General features: G+C 36.4%; 1 protein-coding gene across 3 annotated transcripts in view; it reads left to right on the top strand.

The window, feature by feature from the left end:
• Nucleotides 1-7698, top strand: part of LOC145666308 (uncharacterized) — a 64745-nt gene extending 57047 nt beyond the window's left edge. For all 3 annotated transcript variants that reach the window (XM_081733395.1, XM_081733394.1, XM_081733397.1), the window contains exon 8: nt 2862-7698. In XM_081733395.1, the coding sequence (XP_081589521.1) occupies nt 2862-5109 (2248 nt within the window). In that variant the 3' untranslated portion in view covers nt 5110-7698. The remainder of the gene's footprint in view (nt 1-2861) is intronic.
• The last annotated feature ends 14374 nt before the right edge of the window (nt 7699-22072 follow it).

The following is a 22072-nucleotide window of genomic DNA, read 5'->3' as shown; positions in this document are numbered from 1 at the left end:
AGTAGAGTTCTTAGCTCTGGTGTATGGGTTCCAGTTCGCGCCAAGTAAGCTTTGTGGTGGACAAACACCGTGTGCATGGGTTTTCTCGGGGTTACCCCATTCCCTCCCACTTTCTTCATTCTACCATTTCATTAATTTCTCATCTTCACTGTTTCCTTTAGCGTACACGGTGTAACCGCAGCATGTAAAACTGAAAGACTTCATTTCATTTGTATTTTCATAAATTCAAACTCGTGGTGAGAGTTGTGCATAATTTTGTAATAATAATTGGGTTTAATTTAACGTAAATTGCTGACGACATAAACAGTTTGCCTAAAGCTATCGATATAAATGATATTCATAGTAATGGAAAGAATATTAATACATAGTATTGTTATTTACAAATGGAACAAGACAGATTATCAGGATTATATTTTTCGTGGATTTAATTCAGTAAAATATGTCTTAGCTTGTTGATCATGTTCACCTTTTTATTGTAGACAACGTGACGCGGTTACTGTGTATCGCAAGTGTATATTTTACGTACACAAGAATGTGCCTATTTTAAATCAGTTTCTAATGATATTATCTCGGAAACAGATACATCATTTTAAATGTGATTTTGTGCAATTAGAAGACGTTTATTTTCCTTCTGAACCACTCTACTGTATATTGAATGGCAGTTAGAAATGTACTTACGCAAGAACTCAAATTGAGTAATTCGACGCGAATGTTTCTATGACCAGTGATTATCTTCCTCAGTGTGTGTTCCTTATGAAATTATACTGCTTTAGCTCGTATATATTTTGATCACTTTTCTTTATTTTAGAGGTAATGTGTCTGAAATCACTGCTGTTAACTTTTTTTTATTGAGAAAGATGACAATTGGTCATTGAAGTGTGTGCGTCGAATTATCAATTACCATGTGGGTGCTTACGTGAGTACACTTGCAATTACTAATGTGTATCCTTAATCCGCCATTAAGTAATATTGAGTAATAGAGTTTTCTCTTCTTTTTGTTTTATAAGAAATCGATGTAAGACTTTTTACTTTGTTTTTATTCAAATTGACTGTGTGGTACTTCACACTCCTATTGGAAAATAATTTTCTGTAAGTTAAGAAAGATAGCATTGTAGCAATGTACACAGTGGTGTAGCTACGAGGGAGAAAATAAGGGCTTGGTCTCCTCAAACAATTTCATAGTTCCCCCAAATTTAGTTCGCTTGTTATGTGTTTATTAAGCTTGTTTAATACTTAGAACAAATGAATAATGTTTATAATACAGTATGAAAAAAAAATTAAACCACAACACGTTAAAATAATTACAACAAATTAATTATCCACTTTGTTATTCTCATTTACATAACTGGATACACACCATACGTGTCCAAAGTCGAGCCCGAGTGAGCCCAAGCACCAATGAAATAAGTGAGCGCGAGCCCAATTTAAAGAAGTGAGCGCGAACACTGTGCAAAATTTCAATCTATCATACACACAGCTTTGAATTTATTATTGAGTTTGATTTATATATATATATATATATATATATATATATATATACCCGTATAATGCTAAGTCAAAGAAATGGATTTTCATAAACAGTTTTTGTTTCTGTATGAATAGTTTATTAGTACATTTCCTGAAACATGTGATTCTAACTCTGCGCACTGTGAGTACCCACCTTTTTCAATAACACTTTTTAAGAAATAATACTAATAATATATGCGTATTTATAATACAATGTTTTAATATTCTGAAAGAGAATTCGTGGTTTGCTTTCAGTATGTTAAAAATCAACCCTCCCTTGAAAGTCTCTAGAACTTGTTGGCTACGTCACTGAGTGTGTTGTAAATAAATAAAAAAAAATATATATATATTGAAAAAAAGTCACTGGATATGCTATGTTTGATCCACCTGTATCACTTTAATATACTGAAATTGAATTTTAGACGTTTCTTACGTATCGGATAAATATGTTATTGAGCAGAAAATACACATTTTTTCTTTCATTTTAAAGAGATCCATTCGGCACTCGGTCAGAGTATATATATGCAGAAAACTCACCTAACAAAGCATACTATTGTTCAGTTGATCAAACTGTTTCAGTTTAGAGTAAGACATATTATAGAGTTGGCTCCAACTTATCAATCAATACTAAAATCTTCCCTCTGGTCTAGTGGCTACCGCGCAGGCTCTTGATGAATGGGGTCCTGGGTTCAGTTCCTCGGTAAGAAAGCCTTCAAATTTGAACGGACCTTAAACAATCGGTTCATGTATCATGTAGCCTCGGTGCTAAACAAAGGGACATTAAAGTCCAACCAGCTAATCGTCAGTACTGAAAGCTGTATACAGATGAAAAGGTTGCAATCTTGAATTGAAGATAAAAACACTTTGTCATTAAAATCTTTGATATATGAATAAGAAAATTTTAGTCATAAGGTGCTTTTATCTTTACTTCAAGAAATTCATGATTTCTGCCTTTTTACCTGTATTGAAATAACTCTACAATCTGGTGTTTTGCAGCTTAAATTAATTAATTATTTTTTCTTTCTTCCTCTTTCTTTTTTCTTTCTATTTTTTCCCTTTCTTTTCTCTCTCTCTCTCTCCCACACACACACCGATAAAGACCGAGATTGTGTGTTGAAGTAGTTTAGCCAGCTGAATAAGAAAATGCTTTATTAGGCGTTTTTTTTTTTTTTTTTTTTTTTCACATTTCAGGTATGTGTTCAGTAATCTCTTTAAGCAGTACATGTGATTTGAATCTAATGACAATGCATTAAATTAAACAAATATTGGATTAATTTTCTAAGTTTATGACGTAGTAGGGATTAATAGTATTCTGCTTCAAGTCATATGTAATAATTGTAGCCATTCTTTTGCAGGATTCCATTGATAAGTGCTTGCGACCAAGGTGCCAAAGGAAACAGTGGAACAACGGGAACTGTTGCTAAAAGAAGCATGGTTCAACTGTCACAAACCAAAGATGAGCAAGACGAGAAGGTACATGAGTTGGACAACACTGCACCTGCAGCAGCACTTGATGGAGCGCCTCAGCCCTTAGAAGAGGAGAGCTCTAAAGAACAGATAGAGGAACCTTCTTCATTAGAACTGGAACAAGCGATTGTTGACAACAATGCTAAAAGCGATTTACAGAAGCAGACGTCATCTGCGGAGATTAAAGAAGTGCATGTACCGAAGAGTAATAATCCTAGTAATGGAGTAATTAGCTTTAATTCGGATGTCGAAACCCAAGAAAATGGCAATGAAAATGAAGATGGTGTGGCTATACAACAACCTGAAAACATTGCAGTTGAACATGCCATAGATGCAAAGCAATCACAGGAAACAAAGGAAGAAGCCAAAAGTACGGTTACTGACAGAAATGATCCTTCAGAAGGAAGTGGCAGTTCTGATAAGGAAGCAAATAACGAAGAGAGAAAGCAGAGTCCACTAATAGACGAAGCCGTCCTGAGTAACGTGGAAGCATCCCTAAATACCATTGCAGAATTCCTTCAAACTCACTTCACGGAGAACAACAAATTAACACAAGAAGTGAAAGCCATTTTAACATCTACTCTGGGCGTCGTTTCTGAGATCCACCAAAGTGTAACGGGCAAAATGAAGGAGCTTCACTCATTTCTCGAAAAGGAAAATGAGAAGAAGAAACAAAACGATGAATGGTCTTTCCCCAAAAAACTTCTTACCAAAATGAAAGACTCGCTAATTTCAACAGTGAAAAAAGCTCAAGATACAACGGAATATTTGATAAAGAAAAACAAACCTTTGGAGAAAATCACCCAAAAGCTGTCCAATAAATTAACAGGAATCAAAGATAAGCTTCAGAATAAATGGTGCAACTTTCTTGAGAAAGCCGGTAAAAAGTCAATGTGGAACTGGTTCACCAGAGAAAACGTACAAAAATGTAAATCGGACGAAAGACCCAGTGAATCGAAGTCTAATGAGGGGACAGATAAAAAGAGAAACTCTAATTCTGTGATTGACGATAGTCAGGTGTTGCAAGAAGTTCACAGACTAAACAAAATGGATGCTAGTCCTTGGTCATCAGATGATGGTTACGAATCACTTCCAGAAACAGAAGCCCAACAGTCAGTCCTTGTAACGAGTGATGAGGAGGTCCAACAACAGTATTTAACAGCGAAGGATATTAGGTTTGATGTGCGGAATAAGGAGAGGACAGAGGACGAAGTAAAACGCCGAGAGAAGAAAGAGGAGACGAAAGAAAGCGAGAAACGAAGAAGAGAAGAAAGGAGAAATCAAGAGAAACGGTCGAAAATGAAGGAATGGGATGAAAAGGAAAAGCGAAGGAATAAGTACGAGGGAAAAAATCAAAATGTGAATGAGAAGAAGAAGTATGAATATGATGAGAAACATGAGAAATACCAACAAAGGAAATATTACAATGATGACGATGATGATGATGATTATAAATATGAAAGGAAATGGAAGAATAAGAAATGGCAGGATTCCGAGAAGAAACATAAACGTGAGGAAAAACGTGACAAATATCGTCAGCAAAGAAAGCATGACGACGATGATGATGATAATAATAATAAGAAAGGACGTCATAATCCAAAGGAAGAGCAACCGAAGCGAAAGATGCGAAAGGAAAAGGTCGGAGGGCTAATCAAGAACGAGGTTGGCGCGTACAACATCTCCGGCGAGTGGCTACTGAAGCTGGGAGAAGCACGAGAGCAGCAGCGGCAGAAGGAGCGTCAAAGCGAATGGCTGTTCGAGAGGGCCGAGGGTCGAAAGGTCAAGCGGGAGAAGGAGGAGAAGAAAGGGGAATGGTACTTCCACCGCGCTGCTGGCCGCGAGGAACAACGCCACTACGCCAACATGGATTGGTGCCATACCAACACCTGCAGCAAATACGAAGCTAGAAATAAGTGGTTGAACGAAAAATGTAGGGTTCACGTGGATGGGGATGACTCTTGCGAAGAAGATGATGATGATGATGACGATGAGTATGAGGAGAAAGCCTGGAAGCAATTCCCAAGAAATACGAAGCAGACTTCCAAAAAGAACTGGAACAGACCTTTCCGGGATTATACCAAGCGGCGACAATGGGTTCCTAACTTTACAGATGGAATGTTCTTCCCTTCCGTATAATTGAGCTCCTTAACGAAGAAAACAAAAATCTCAAAAATAAAGCTTTAAATTCAGGGTAAGAAAAAGCGCAACCAGTGTGTTATATTTTTAACAGTATTTGGCTTCTTCGTTACTTTGTGTATGTATATATATGTATGAGTGTGTGTATGTGTGTGTGCGTGTGTGTAAATATATTTACTTCTAACTTCTAGAAATATTTTGAGACAAAAAAAAGAAGAATATTTTAAGTGATTTCTCGGTTTGTTTAAACTTTATGAAGTTTTACTATGAACATATCTTTTATAGTTACATGAGTGTATGTGTAGAATGTTGGTTTATTTACATGCTTTTCATGGACAAATAACTTATTTATGAAAGAGTCGTACTGCTATTTAAAAAAGAGGTGTGTTTCTAATAACAGAGTTCTTTGTATTTTAAAAAAATAGAAAAAAAACTTTAAATACAAAAATTAATAAAAGCGCTTTATTTAACGCTTTCAGTATGATTGTAAGGTTATTTTCTTCTGTAGTACATATATCTACAGGCTGGGTGTTAAGTCCATACTTATTTTAAATTATAAATAAGGAGAAAATCGTGCTAATTTTTGTAGTTAATTGTATTAACTGTCATTGTTGAATAATAGCTTTGTCATGTTTTTGTAATACCAGTGAGAATACAAATCGGATGCATACGACAGCCGATTGAACAGCCCGCGTGAAGTACAGACAGTGATTTGTGGGAGGTTTTATGAAATTTCCCTGATATTGAGGAGATATCTCGAAGATAAATCAAATGTAGGAGGTGCGACTGAAGCATAAAGCGGCAAGGCTCGATGTTTTTTAAGAATGAGACCTGTGATGATTTTTTAAAAATAAATATGGACTTTTTCTTTGTCATGTATATAATCCCTTAACGTAAGGATTTGTTTTCTTTAGTTATGTTATGTAGAAGCAATACACTAGGAATTCCCAACCTACAGGTTTTGTCCGGAAAGTAGTAGGGCTGATTTTGTTTGTTTGTTTGTTTGTTTTAAGTTATTCACAGTTTTGACACATCGACTTAATAGTTTTCAAAATATGCCCCTTCTGCATCAACAGAGTTTTTCAGCTACTCTGCCCATCACTGAAGGCTCTCTGGAACGCAGAAACTGGAATGCACTTCAGCTCTCTCGTTACGGCCTCTTGAATGGCCTAGACCGAATTGTAGTGCCGTCCTTTCATGATCCTTTTCAGTCGGGGGAAGAGGAAGAAGTCTGCAGGAGCTACATCTGGGCTGTAAGGTGGTTGGGGAATCTGTGTGATGCCATGTTTGGTCAGGAAGTCCATGACAGCAAAGGCTTGGCGAATTGTCGTGATGAAGCTTTCATGCTCCAGTGATTACTGGACGGACTCGTTTTCTGAGTCTTTCAAGTAGTTCCACATAGAATATCACACTCTGACTAGGCGGTACAAACTCTCTGTGAACCACTCCTTTGCAGTCAAAAGAGATAATCAGTATCAATTTCATTTTCGGCTTACAAATGTTGGCTTTTTCGGGATCACTCCCATAAGCAGCCTTGATCACGTCATGGGCCTCTCTCAAAGTTTTACCCAGTTTGACGCGAAACTTCACCGCGTAACGCTACTCAAACAAACGATACATTGCAAAGATGACAAGGCACCTTGAAAGGGGTTCACCTTAAACTCGATCTACACTCTGTGAATGCTTGGGGACGACTGGCGCGCTGGTAGCTAAGACACCTACCACCCAACCAGCGCAGTAACATCCCCTTCCTCCACGTTTTGGCGGGGAAAAATCAGTCCTACTACTTTCCGAACAAACCCTGTATTTATCACGACACTGAGATCCTGTCTTTTTTTGGTTGGGAAACTGCAATAAATGAGTTATCGAAATTATTAACTTGTAAATATACGACTGTCACTGATTATTACATGTATTGAAAAATATTTGTTTTTCTTCATCATTAAATGTTTTTCTCGTAGTAGAGAGAGAATATTTAGGAACCATTGTTACATCTGTGGTATTTTTCTCATATGATTGTTGTCATATTATCATTGTTGCTGGCACACAATGTGATATCTAATAGTTGTAGATTTGTTGTAGAGAAGTATATAATTGACTGTACATACAGTAGTCCAGAAAGAGTGTGTGCTTTTTGGTAGTTTTATCAATAAATGCTAGTACTTTTTTTTTTTCCGTTATTACTAGTTGTAGTAACCAAATGCTCAAGAGAAAACTAAACGATGGTAGATCAGTCTCTGCAGGCAGTAGTTGTGTTCTTGTATGGATGGAACAATCAGATGTTTATTCTTCTTCTGTACAGGGCTGTTTGCAGAGCAAGAACGTGCTGGATTACGTTTGATAAATAATCAAGATTTAAATTCACCCGTTTCTAATAAAATAGTCATTTTTGTTTATACTATATTTTATTTTTCTCGAAATCTTGAGTAAAAGCTTGATACCAAGGAACAGAAAGTATTATTTAAGGAAAGCAGAAATACGTTACTAAGGCGTAAATTCTTCATACATACCTGTGTTATTTGCTATTGGCTTTATTTTTGTAATAAAAACGTGACAAGAGAATAAAAGAATGCTCTAAATTAAATTAAATGTTTTTTCAATAATATCCTTTTTTACATTCTTAAATCCTTTAAGAAAATGTTCTAATGGTGCATTGAAAATACATTGTTATCAAAATTTGTTGTGGAAAGAATCCATGGAAATATCTATGAGAGTCACTGTTCAAGTCTTTACTGTGTCTCTTTTTTTCTTTCCTTCTTATTGAAGAGCAGCATATTTGTCTAATTGCAGCATAGATACAGGGTGTTTCAAAACAACACCGACAACGTTTGGGAGGTGATTCCTAACATTAAGATAAGACCAAAAGTATAGATCAACCTGGGTACACAAATGTTTCCTTTCGGAATTATAGGCAGCCGAAAAAATGAACGTTAAAAGACCATAGCTTCAAAACAATGGTACCTACCATAATCGGGTCAAGACTTCATTTAGGAACTAGTATGTACGCTATCCAAAAGTACATGTTTCAGAATCCTGCGGTACTTCCGCAACAATTTTTATAGAGGGAGTTTAGCTATGACCATATAATTTGATGTACTTACCAACTACCTCTATAAAAATTGTTGCGGAAGTACCGCAGGATTATGAAACACGTAGTTTTGAATAGGGCACATACGAGTTCCTAAGTGAAGTCTTGACCCAACTACGGTAGGTCCCATAGTTTTGGAGATGTTTTCGGCAGCCTATAACTCCGAAAGGAAGCATTTGTGCATCTAGGTTGGTCTGTACTTTTTGTCTTATCTTGGTGTTATCAATCACCTCCCAAACGTTGTCGGTATTGTTTTGAAACACTGTTTTGAAACACCATATATATATATATATATATATATATATATATATATATATATATATATATATATATATATATATATATATATATATATATATATGTGTGTGTGTGTGTGTGTGTGTGTGTGTGTGTGTGTGTGTGTGTGTGTGTGTGTGTGTGTGTGTGTGTGTGTGTGTCACATCAAAATTAGAGAAAAAGTTCATATGGACCTATGGCGGAAAGTACAGATCTATGGCTGTCCAAAATCGCGAAAAAGACAAATTTCAACAGGCCCTATTTCGAATTCCATAAACTGTGGATGTTGGTCCTTATCACCGTAAAGGAAGCCATCATACACAATCCCAAAGTGTATATGTCGTCAGTTTTCAATAGACGTACAGGGTGTTCCCTACAGAATGTAATTCTCAGATATGCTCTCAATAGAGTTTCCAGATATACCCTGATTTCAAGGAGGGTTCAAAGTAGGCAGAAGGTAAGCTTTGATAACAATGGACATCCAATGCTTCAGACGGAAGTCGGAAGTGTTAGGAACAGGCAGCTCCATTTTTTTTTTTTTTTTTTTCGGAATAACGTGTGATGCGATATATTTCGTCACGGTATATTTCACGTTTTCTTCATTTATAAGCGTGAAGGAAAACATCGCACCATGCGTTTTCCCGAGTACGAGAGATCGTGCTGCTGATGATCCTTAACATTGACATCGCGCCAAAGGATTCCGTGTCCACTGCTATTAAAGCTTATCGTGTACCTGTTTTGGGCCAATCATAAAGTCAGAGCATATCTCAAAATTCGGTTGATGGCATGTCTGGGTATTCCACCCTGCATAGAATACTCTGTACACCCATTGAACATTAATGAAATATGGATTTTTGGATTGCGTATGCGTGACTTCCGTTACGCTGATAAGTACTACCATCCACAGTTGAAATTTGGATTTTTCGCGATTTTGGACACCCCTAGCTCTGAAACTATACACTTTTCCCCACAGGTCCGTATGAATTTTTTCTCTTATTTCGATGTAAGGAATCACCTCTTACATTTTGTCGGTATAGTTCATTAACACTCTGTATATATATATATATATATATATATATATATATATATATATATATATATATATATATATATATATATATATATATATATATATATATATATATATATATATATATATATATATACAGAGTCTGCCAGATAAACGTTACACTGTTTATTTCTTAATAGATTTAATTATTGTTCAAACATGTGTTACAAACTTTCAAGTAAGCATATGTTTACATTAGATGTTCAAAATCTTGGCCGTTGCTTAGGACGCTCGAGAACCTTCGCCAGAAGATTACAGAGGCATATGCATCGGTCTCCATTGATACATCGACCGCTGTAGCTGATAGCAACCGCTCGTCGTTCCATGCGCCTTAAACTTATCAACAATGGGTTTGATTCTTAGGCGGGTTGGTGGTTCAGTACCAAATTCCCCTCTTCACTGACACTGCACTTCGATGGCATTCCCAAACCGGATCAAACACTTCTAAACATACTTAGGCTGCTCGAACGTCAAGCGTGCTCCTGCCATTTTCTTATCTCACTAACCGTGCTGACAGTGCCGACATCTGTTGAGCGAAAAACCGTACTACATCATAATTTTAACTGAAACCAACGCCGACATCTGTTGGGCGGAAAATCATACTACAACATAGTTAAATTTCAGAAGAATTGTCAATGCCAGTATCCTGATACAGGATGACAAAGAGTGGATAAAGTTTTCTGGCGAACTCTGTATATAAATGAATATAGCAGTTTGATTTCTTCATATTATCACTAACATAAAGTGTACAAAGTTATTTTGTGGGCTCAAGTTAAAGAGCAAGAAAGATAGTTGTAGTTGTACGCATATAACTTCCCTTTGTTTCCGCTTGGCAGCGACAGTAACAAAGATGGCGACTAGCGACTCGTCAACAGAAGGCATTTTGTGTTGTGCAGTTCGCTGGTTGTAAATCAGTTATTACAATTTAACGTGCGTTTCGTAGGGAGTTTAATCGTGATCCCCAAAAATGCCAACAACATTCGTCGATAGCATAACCAGATCTTAAGAAGATGCTTACATATGCGTCCCTACCGCTTACGAATGTTTCAGGCTTTAAATCCTACAGACTCCGGCTGTGCGCTCAAACTTCGTTACGTCGTCATTTTCATGCTGCAATATTTTAATTGCGAATATGGAGTGTGGTGCAGCTCTAATTCGCCACTGAACGGAGGCATGGAAATCATAAACAGTTTCCGGAGGAATATTGTACGATTTCTGATGCAGTGCAACACTCATTTCGATCAACGAGAAATGATGGATGATATCTGATCCAGAACTTGGCCACACGCTTCAATAATGTTGAGGACTAGTAGGCCAGGGGAAGTGTTATAGTTCATCTCCACGTTCATGAAACCAGGTTTTTAATAGCTCCAACAGTGTGAGTTCGCATCCAGCGTTGCCATCTTGGAAAATTTCGTCATTGGTCGGAAACATTTGCACAATAGCAAGCGCATTGTCACCTAAAATATCCACATATGCGTGGCGTTGTGAGAGCATAGCCACATGCCTCACGGAATATTAAGAAACACAGAGGTCCATAGCATCACAGAGCCGCCGCCATGTTTCACGATAGCGGAAGAAAGTTCGGAGGACAAGCTGTTTCGGGGATCTGTCATCATAAACACGGTCTGTTGTTAGGAATAAGATAAAAGAAAACTTAACGGACCATATTGCGCGTTTCTGACGGAGGTTCATTCGCATGTTTTTGACACTATTTTCTTCATGCTAACAAGTTGTTGGTGGTGATCAGCGGTTTGTAGATTGTAACCTGACAGCGGATGTTCAGGGATGTAACTACATCGGACTGTGGCTGTCGTAATAGGTATTCCAGGCTGATTGAATACCATAGTAACTTTTGCCGCATTCCCTCTGCTGTTTTTGATGACAATACTAGATGACACCGTTCGTTGAGACTTCTCTTCCGTCCAGTTACTCTTCGTCGATGTTTTTGCCATAAATTCTGTAGCCCTCTTCCGCTTACATACTATTCTTCGTGAGACACCTAACACCCTGGCCACGTTAGATGCTCTTACGCCAACTAGCAGAGCAACTACAATTTGACCTCTTTGAAACTGAGAGATCTCATGTTTTGCATCACCAGCGTCTGCCCGCTTCCATCTGACGTACTACAGACTATTAGGTAATACATCATTAACAACAGCTAGACGCTATATATTCATCTTTAGTGTTACCAGTTGACAAATCATACCTGTTGATTTGTTAATTCCTAAATTTGTTTGCTTTTATATATATATATATATATATATATATATATATATATATATATATATATATATATATATATATATATATATATATATATATATATATACAGTGTGCGAATTAGATAATCTATATTGGGGGGGATAAAATTAGGCCAAAGGACATAGTCTGAAGGTTCAAATTTCAAAATGAGACAATAAATGCCTTACTGTTGGCCTAATTTTATGTGACATCTGTAATAATAAGAGATTTATTAATTTAATAAATCTACCGACAATAACTATGCACATATATATATTGTCAGACATACACACATCCCACTAAACCTTTCTGAACGTGTTTTAATGTTGTACTCACTCTTGTCCCCGTAGCTCTCTAAGGTTTATTCAGTTAATAATTCGCCTCGAGTGATAGCCATGATCACAAGCATATGTTAATTTTTCCACTCATATTGAAAGCTTCCACGTTGCATTAATATCTACAGGTTGCGAAAAGAAACCTACTTCAGTCTTGTGAAAACCACTAAAATTATCAGTTAAACCGGACATTTTTTTTTAAAAGAAAATCTAGATATTAGCCTATCAAATAAGAAATGGATTGTTGCTGGTCCCGATTTCTCACATCAAGGTCAAATCGAAGGCCAAATATTTAAAATCTCTCAATTCAAATTTCGAGCTTGTGCTTGTACTTCCCGCTAAAGCTGTGCTCATCACGACTTTTTTTTCTCCAAATATCGATTCCGTGATGGGCACAGGAAGTCAACACTTAAAAATTACTTTACTGTTAGGTTGAAGATGAGTTGATTCACTATGGGCTACGTTATTCAAATAAAGTAAAACATTACACTGAAGTTTTTCAGACAACATTAATTGCGTGGACAGCAAACTGTGCAGCGAAAAGATGGAAAAATGAAGGGTTAACTTAAAAAAATAAACCCGCTTCAGTTCAAATGCTTATACAGACACGGACAATGACACGGAGAACCAGTCGTATTAACAAATGCTGAAACAAATCTTGAATTATTCGCTTATTCACCTAAAAATCACCTTCATTAACATGTCTGCTCACTAGAAGCGTATCCCCCAGCGTGTACGTTAACATATACTTACGAGAGAATACCTACGTATATCTCAGATTTTGAGTACAGTTTCAAAAGTTCATTTCCGTAAACTGTAAAAGCAGTGATTATTATGCTAATTATCACAAATTAAATGCAACTTTTGAGTTGCATACACACAACCTACTAGGGAATGAAGACAATGTGCTAAGAAAGAGTACACTGGAAAATGAAATAACATGTTATAACAAAAATTAAAATAAGATGATAATCGATACAAATATAGAGGATGAATATGACATATCCGAACTTCGCCAAGTATGGTAGAAGAAGCTATTTGTTTACTTCTTCTTGGCCAACCGCTAAGAACATTTATAAATCTATATGTGGCTTTGTTATACGCAATTAGTACATTCAAATTCACAAACGATGACGAACTGAAGGGTACGAAGGTACAGTTGCAAGTAACAACCGTAGTCATAATAATATAGTTCTACCAGGGGTGCCCACAAGGGGGGGCTATGACGCAAACTGCGTCATTGAAATATTGTGGGGGGGTTAAAAATCCATATAAATATGTTTGATGGGGGGGGGTAAAATTAATCGAAAAGAAGATTTTTTTCATGGAAGAACACCTACGGATAGACAATTGGGGGGGGGGTGCGTCATGGACATAAGGGGGGGTGGGCACCACTGGTTCTACTAAACAACGTTGAAAATAGTGGGTAATTAGGTGGTAAGTAGAAATGACCAAAATTGAACAGTTTACATCGATCATTTCGAAATACAGCCACAAGATTAAATTTACAAGAAATAACAAAAATCAGTGAAATTTGGAGTTATACTAAGCATAGTTTGAGGGGGAAAGCGAGCATCCCCGGTGGGGATACTTCAGCTGACTTCTTTGGGGGGGAACAAAATGTGATTGAGGGGGAAAATCCCCCTCATCTCCTCCGGTAATTCGCACCCTGTATATATATATATATATATATATATATATATATATATATATATACCCATGTGCATTATTTTGTTAAATAATTTATGAATATTTAATTCCTTTTAAAATTCTTTAAAGAAGTAAATGTTATTGTTGTTACCAAAATTCAGATATAACTGCTGCAGTGTACTTGGATTGTTAAAAAATGATTGGCACTTTGTGTGTGTGTGTGTTTACAGCAAACATACAAATTATACAGTATTACAGATATTCCCCGCCAGTGTCTATGCACTTTTGCCGTCGTTCTGGCAGCTTCCGTATTTGCGTAGCAAATCATTCTTTGGGGGTATCCCGGCGCCTGGACAACTAGATGAACCTCTTTCATTGCGTCGAATTAGGGCATAGTCGCTCGGAGACAGATCTGACGAATATGGAGGACGTGGCAGCACAGTACATCCTAGTTCACGCACGGTGGCAATGGTATGGTGATTGGCATGTGGCCGCGCATTGTCGTCTTAGAGCAGAACGCACCGGTCCCATTATCCGTGGCGGCGTTGTTGAATGCGTCGGCGGAGTTGGCACAGTAAACTGAAGTATCCATCACTGTTGAGGGTCGTATTGGGAGGTAGCCAATCCACCAGCAGTATCCCTACCTGATCCCAGAACGCAGTCGTCATTTGTTTCTGCACGAATAGTTCCTTCCGTGACTTCTTGGCACGAGGGCTTCCAGTATGCTTCCACTCCATAGACTGGCATTTCTTTTCTGGAGTCTTGTGGAAGAACGGTGCACCAACTGTTGGCATATCTCCACATGCTTCTGTTTCTGCGCAGCGATGAGGGAATGGTGCACTCACTGTGCACATACCTTCTTCATCTTCAAATCCTCATGGATGATGGTGTGATAGACCTGTTGCCTTCTCTAGTTCATCATCGCCTGCCCCATGATCAAGTCATTGACACGCTGGGCAGTTTAGTTTGCGAGCAGTTACTGGACGCCCGGTGCTTTTGCGTTTTTCAGCACAACCCAACGAAACACGGATCTGCGACTTGGGGCTGTTTCCCCATATAACGTTTTGTGGATGTCTGAAGCAGTCTCTCCTTCCCTCCGAGAAACCACACCTATTCACCGTTGCCCATGCTTGTCTGCTTCCATGTATTATCGCTGTCCACTAGCGTATTCGCAAGCCGGAACAAGTGCTGTTGCAATGTGTGTGGGAAACAACAATAGTATCTGATGGCAGTAGACAGCACTATAGTCTGTCTTCCCGCATAGATCGACACACACTTCAACCTGCTCCTTGACAGAGTTATAGGAGAGCGCCAATCAATATTAAGCGAACTATCCTTTGCATATTTCGGTGATTTTTTTCTCTTTCTTCCCTATATGTTAGCAACAGCACATTGAGAGACCAGCTGAACTGACTTGTTTCAGGTTCAAATAATCTGTTACTTTTTTTGTTTTTAATGAAAGACATTTGAATCACACGGCATCTTTTTAAAATATAATTCACTTGCTATTTGTAGAATAGTCAGCACAGCCAGTCGTGTAAGTGCTGCAGAGACTAGTAGGGTATATTTCTTTCAGCCTTGCAGCAAGTAGATATACGTACTTTTTAATTACTCTGTGATTCCTATACTTAAAGTTCAGAATAACTACGCACCTACTTTTCCCTGGTTACACCGTTTTTTTGGGGGGGGGGGTATTGTAGGACAACGAGATCTTTACATTATTAGTAGTATTACTTTAAATTTGTCCTTTTTTATCTTTCGGAACCATTATTAAATTTTTGACTTGGGGACCTGGAGTTCGATCCCCATGGCGTTAACTTTAGCTTTCCATGGTCTAGCGCGCTATCATGCTTTGAAGCAAATCAAAGCACAGCCTTGTTAGTCATGTGAAATTTACATATTAAGCAGGTAAGTACTATTCTCTGCTTCAGCACAGGGCGGCAGAATTTAGGGGGCGGGAAAATTTTTGAATTCTTTCTACGATTCACAATAAAGTAATATTTAAAACTAGCAACACACAGAGTCCAGCGCAAGCGCGACAAAATATGTTAATGTGTTTAATTCGCTCTGGTTACAGTAGTTACTAATTAACTACCTTATCTGATTATTTTTAAAAAGTCATCCTCTTCCACCCCTACCCCAAGAGGTGAGGATGAACTCTCTAACATCATGAAAAGTAATGGCGTTAAACTCCAGAGACCTCGTAAACTATGAATTCTACTGCTCGTTTTCGATTACTTTTAAAATCTCGCCCCCTCCCTGGGAAGTAGAGTACGACCCTGAAGTTGAATTGAATCAAAACTTTCTATTTATCTCAGCGATCCCAAAAACTACGAATTCAATTCTAATATTGGTCGTTTTCGGTCGGGGTGGCAAATATTTAGAGCACAGGGACGCACAATATATAAATACGGGCCTGATATTAAGTTATTCAGATTTAGCGAATTCGAGTGTAATGCATATCATTATGCTATTAACACACGCTTGTACACAGAAATCGACGTCAAAATTTATCTCATCATAAATTTGATGAAATTCAACAGTTTTACAAAAATTGGCAGCCCCGAACAAGGACTCGAATAGCTATAACTTCACTAAGAACACGCAATGTCACTCGCCCGTTTTGGATCATGGCAACAATTCGTTGAGTGTTCTTCTGTATTGGGTGTTCGATGTCGACTGCAGCGTTCTGTATCACCGATCTATCTTCCTTCCGTAAACTGTTGACATTATTTCGCCACATTGTTGCGATTCATTACCATTTCACCGTACACATCAACCAGCTCACGGTAGATTGCCGCTGGTGACACTTTTTGCCTCGAGAAATTGAATAACATTGTACTCGCTCATATGCCTAGTTCTTCAAGCGAGCCTCCATCTTGAATTGTCTCTGCAGTTACTTCTGTTGCAAAATTACCAACCCCACTTATAATCTCGCACAGATATATAGCTGCAATGGCGGTCCTGTAAATAGAGAGAACCGTCCATTAATAAGAACTATATTATTTTCCGATCATCCCTCGTATTCAGCTAGGCACTGAGAACGTCGCCGTTGACTTCCGTAGAAGAAAAATCTTTGTAACTGCGCCGTATGATGCCACTACTGTCGGTAATAAAGATAAGCCAGAGTTCGTTCCCGTTCTATTTTAATAGAGATATTGTGTATCCTGACAACAATAAATAGTTACTTAAACGTTCGTTGAGAAACAATGCTAGTGCTTTTACAAATCATACCTCCCAGTGATTCCACTCACACCTTAGTGTTAAAACTATTATTTTATTTAAATGTTCAGGTTCATTTTTCTACAATTATAGGGAGAAGGCTATTTGAACTTTGTTTGGGCCTCTGAAGAAGGCATTCACGGATGCCGAAATGGAAATGTAGAACAGTAATTTAGATAGAATTTAGTAAAATGTTTTGTATTAAGTTCAAATTGAGCGCATACTTAAACTGTAGCGTTCGTTGCTTTGTATTTGTTGGAGGGTTTTGATTCTTTACAGAGGGTTTCTCAACCTGAGGATCGCGAAGATAGGTGGAAGAGTTGAGTTGATTTTAGTTTAGCAGATAAATATAATTAGAATCTAATACAAAAAAAAACTTTTAAATATTATTTTGAATGTTGTTTTGATGACTATATTTTTATACATATTGTTAAGAACAACAAAATATAGTTCAATGAAACATTTTCAACAGGTATAGAGTTGTTTAAAAATCAATTTAAATAAAAGACGTACGATATGAAGTTAATGAGAACTGTATATTAAAATACAATTAAAATTGAAAGCTAATGAGATAGCTGAGAATGAGATTTCATTAGTGCAGCAATGTTCTGTTCCATCTTCGTTAGGCACATTATAGTCATTTTCAACTGATAAGCGATTTCTTGTCTTTGTTTTAATGCTTACCATGGAAGAAAAACCCTTTCACACAGGTACGAAGTCGCAAATGGATGTAAAGCAGCAGATACCAGACCAGAATATTCTCACTTTATTTTTTATTTATTTGTTTATTTTTTTTTTATCATGTGACCCAAAATTAAGGGAGTTATGAAGTTTTAAAATTTTCAAACGACCTCCAATTTGAAACAGTGTGAAAGAGCGGATTCGATATTTGTAATATGAATGAACTTACCAAATTTGGTTTTAGTCCATTCGCTTTTAGGTAAGTTAACTGTATCCACTGTATACAAGAAATGGATTCTTCTATTATAGAAATAGATGGATATCGTGAGATCTCCGCAATAGATATATTAAAAATCCCACACAAGCTTATTACAAACCGGAAATTAAAAAGGGGTCTCTGGCAAGAGGATGTAATAAAATGGGGGTCGTGATAGAAATTAGGTTGAGAACCACTGCTTTACAGTATCAAGGGATTTACGGTTTAACAGAACAGTTTTAAGAATAAAAGAACATATGAGGAAAAATATTTGTTTTTATTACATTTACAAAGATTATAACAGCTTGAATAACTTATGTCTATAGCAGAACCTTTTCATAATCCACACGTACACGTAATACTTTCAGTATTTCCAGAATAATTTTCCACCGAGACGAGACAAAGAGTGTAAGATTCAAAACAGACAGAGAGAAAAATAACAACATAACAAAACATTATCGAAGACGATAATAATAATAAGTCAACAATAAAAACAGTTTTTGCACTGATTTAAAAGTTAAAGAAGAAAAGCAACACTCAAACTGAAATTTATGAGGACTATTTTTTTATATCTACATACAAACACGAAACAAAATTACATAGAAGTTTTAAATAACGCTTTACATCAAATGGAATGTTGAAGAAGAAGAGCTGTCACATGTGAGAAACTTCAGTCAATATAGTGATGGATACAGAAAACTTAGGTTATCAATTAAAATGACAAGTAACAGAAAAATAGGACAGCGTCAAAGTCTCATAAATACATAACCTTACTTCCACTTTCAGAAAGGAATTAACCTTTTTTCTTTATTACTGTTAATTGTCCTATTCCAATAGAATTTATTCAAAATCCAATTCCATAAGAATGTACTACATACGTAGTTCAGTATGTGTGTGTGTGTGTGTGTGTGTGTGTGTGTGTGTGTGTATGTGTGTGTACATTCAATGGCAGTTTGTATTCTGTAATATGCTATAGCAGTGATCGCCAAACTGTCTATTGCAAGCTACTAGTAGCTCGCGGGGCATTTTCGGAAGATAGCGTTAACACTCCGGTTGGCTGCGGTAGAATATAAGTTTATAGCAGGGATGCAAATAAGAAACAAAATTTTACTAGCCCAAGACAAAAAGCTACTAGCTTACATCCCACAACAGGAATCATTTATTTACCTTCGGTATGATATTAAATACTTGCCCCGGGCGAGTGGTCATTTGCATCCGTGGTTTATGGACAATAAACAAATGTAAGATTAAAAAAAAAAAAAAAAGTTGATAGTTTTTATGGTTGGTAGCTCACAGTAGGATTTCAAAACGGTTCAGAAGCTTTATAAGTTTGGCGATCACTGTGCTATAGATAACAGAAAATATAGTCGATAAACAACTTGCCTTGTATTATGCACATGTATTGTGTCCAAAGCAAACAGAAAAGCATGAGATTGGTGCAAGAATCTACATTAAAATTTTAAAGGAGCTTCATGAATACACATTCAACTTACAAAAATAACCCAACAAAATCTTTAATTAAAAAAAAAAAAAAAATGTTCATCCAGACATTTTTAATGATTCACTGTCTTTCCCTCTGGAATTGATTTGAAACTATGTTGTTCAACTGAAGAATTCGTTGAAAATAACAATCTTGAAAGTAGTAGCAAATTACGCAAATGTGTTTTATAGAAATACATCTTTAGGATTATTTATCGATGACAGAAAAAATATAGCTAATCAACAACAGTGATATTCTAATCCATCTTTGAAAAGGGGAGAATCTCTCCACTTAACTACAAAGGCTTCTTTGGTACTCTCTGCACAAGACAATAATGTGCATAGTTCGATGCATATTTTTCACCAATTAGGAAACTATCTGAAGTAAGAGATACAGAACTTCGGTCTAGAAAGCCAGAAATAACAGCGCTGTGACGGTGAGCCATTTGGCCGGTCACAGCCCTTTGTATACTGCAACTCTTCAGGAGTGTAATTTTAATTGCTGATTACTGATAGTAGCCAACGTTACTTAAGTAAATGGCGGTTGCACGAGAAATCGTAAGATTATGGTTCTACACAATTCGTTTTTAGAATTTTATTTATTGATAGTACAGTACCCGGGGTTGTAAAGTTTCCACAAGATGAGTTCTGACAAAATAGTGGCCACGTACCACAAGAAGACTAACGTTCCTAACTTTGTAAAAAGTTGCATTATGTGGAACAAAGAAAGTAATCTTTGGTACAGAAGGTTTAATTCATTACCTGATAAGAAGTTTTAAAAAAAAAATGGGAAAGGACAATGCTGGTAAAATTTCATATAGCCTACTGAATGAAGTAATATATCTTTGAAAGAAAATGGCACAGCTTATAAGTGAAGTATTTATACTTATATATATATATATATATATATATATATATATATATATATATATATATATATATATATATATATATATATATATATATATTTACTGGCATTAAAATACTTCGCACATATTTTTTTTTCTCTAGTTCTTGAAAATAGCACGCTTCCTTGACTTTTTTACTTATTTGAAACAACTAAGTACATCCAGCGGGTAACAATATCGTCTTCGGCAGTAGCTCTCAACTTGAAAAAAAAAAAAATGTCAACGATACACTGCTATTTTTGTGTGGCACCAAAGAACAAATAAAATACACTTTTTAAAATGTGCCATATTTACAATGTTATGGTATATATGCGTATATTTCATAGCTTTCTACACAGTATAATACAAAATTTTTTACTCATTAGTATTAGTACATTAATAGTGATTCATGATGGTTTCAAAATTGTCGATTTGTGAATATCTTACTGTAGATATTTATTATGAAAACAATACCACACAATGACCAGTTACTGTAACAACTTACTATAAACATACGTAAGAAAGTTTGGATACATCTGAAATTAAGTTATTTACTGGTTTATGAATTCCACTTCGTACATTTATAACCTTTTTAAATATTCCTCATGGCTTACCATAAGCCCTCACTGCGGTGGAACACAGGTTGAGAACCACTATAGACATTGTGTTTTATCCGTCAAGATAAAGTATTTTCCCATTGTTTCCAATTTGCGAAGATTAACAAACCAAAATAATAGTAACAATAATAAAAGTGCATAGATTGTGTCATTCCTCAATTTGCACCGATGGAATTTCAAACTAGGGAGGTTTTTCATTCTATGCCTTTCGTGGCATTCGAATTTATTTCGACGGGCTATTGAAGGGTTCACAGCAACTGGGCTCGTTCGCTTATTAGTTTGGACAGCGTTGTCAACAAATTTAGTCAATGAACACGGGTGAAAAAATTTGAACTGAAAGCCATTACCTAAACCACACTTACTCCGAAGGTTGTAAGTAAGTGATGGACTTCTAACAATTCTTTACAGAATGACTATGTCTTTATCAAGTTTTCGAAACAAAATCAAATTGCATTATCACGGCTACAGATTACATTGTGAACTTTCGTATCAGGATGTCAGAATTTATACTTAACTTTAGGTTAAAAACTTAAATTATATTTAGGAGGGTCTAGCATAACGTACTTCCGCCTGGTTCTTTTTTCTTCTTCTTTCTTTCTTTAAGTAATACGGTGTCTGCTTTTTTGAACACGACGACCAGATCATCTGCTTCTGTGAAACAGCTATACAATATTAAAGGTGTTGGCCGGACTACCGTTCATGAAATCCTATATAATTTTCACATTTTACTTTAATCATATTACGTTATTTCACTGACAACAACGCGTATTTTAATGTGTCAACCATACAGCAGAAAAGAATGCACATGTTTCTGTACCTCATTAACTTGTTTTACTTCTCCTTTTGAGAATTTAAACAAAAAATACAATTATCTCTTTCACTGCTTCGCTTATGTAGGTAGAACCAAACCACACAACCAACGTTAATTCTTTTTCTCAGGTGAATCCAGTTGAAATTGAAATCTTTTAAACTATTCATCTAACTTTCACTTTTCAAAATAATGCAAAAAGCCACTGCGCTACTCGATATTTATCTAGTAATCGAGTGACTTGGATTTTAAGAATTTAGATTATTTATATATAAAAGTTGGTTTCTCCCAAAATAAACAAATCCTAGATCTGGTAGATCTATTCGGTGCTTCTCAAATTATATTTGTAGA

The sequence above is a fragment of the Thermobia domestica genome, chromosome 12 (assembly GCF_964235325.1).
Source record: "Thermobia domestica chromosome 12, izTheDome1.hap1.1, whole genome shotgun sequence".
Classification (NCBI taxonomy): Eukaryota; Metazoa; Arthropoda; class Insecta; order Zygentoma; family Lepismatidae; genus Thermobia; species Thermobia domestica.
The sequence above is the reverse complement of the archived record's forward strand: the minus strand, read 5'-3'. Positions and strand labels throughout refer to the sequence as shown.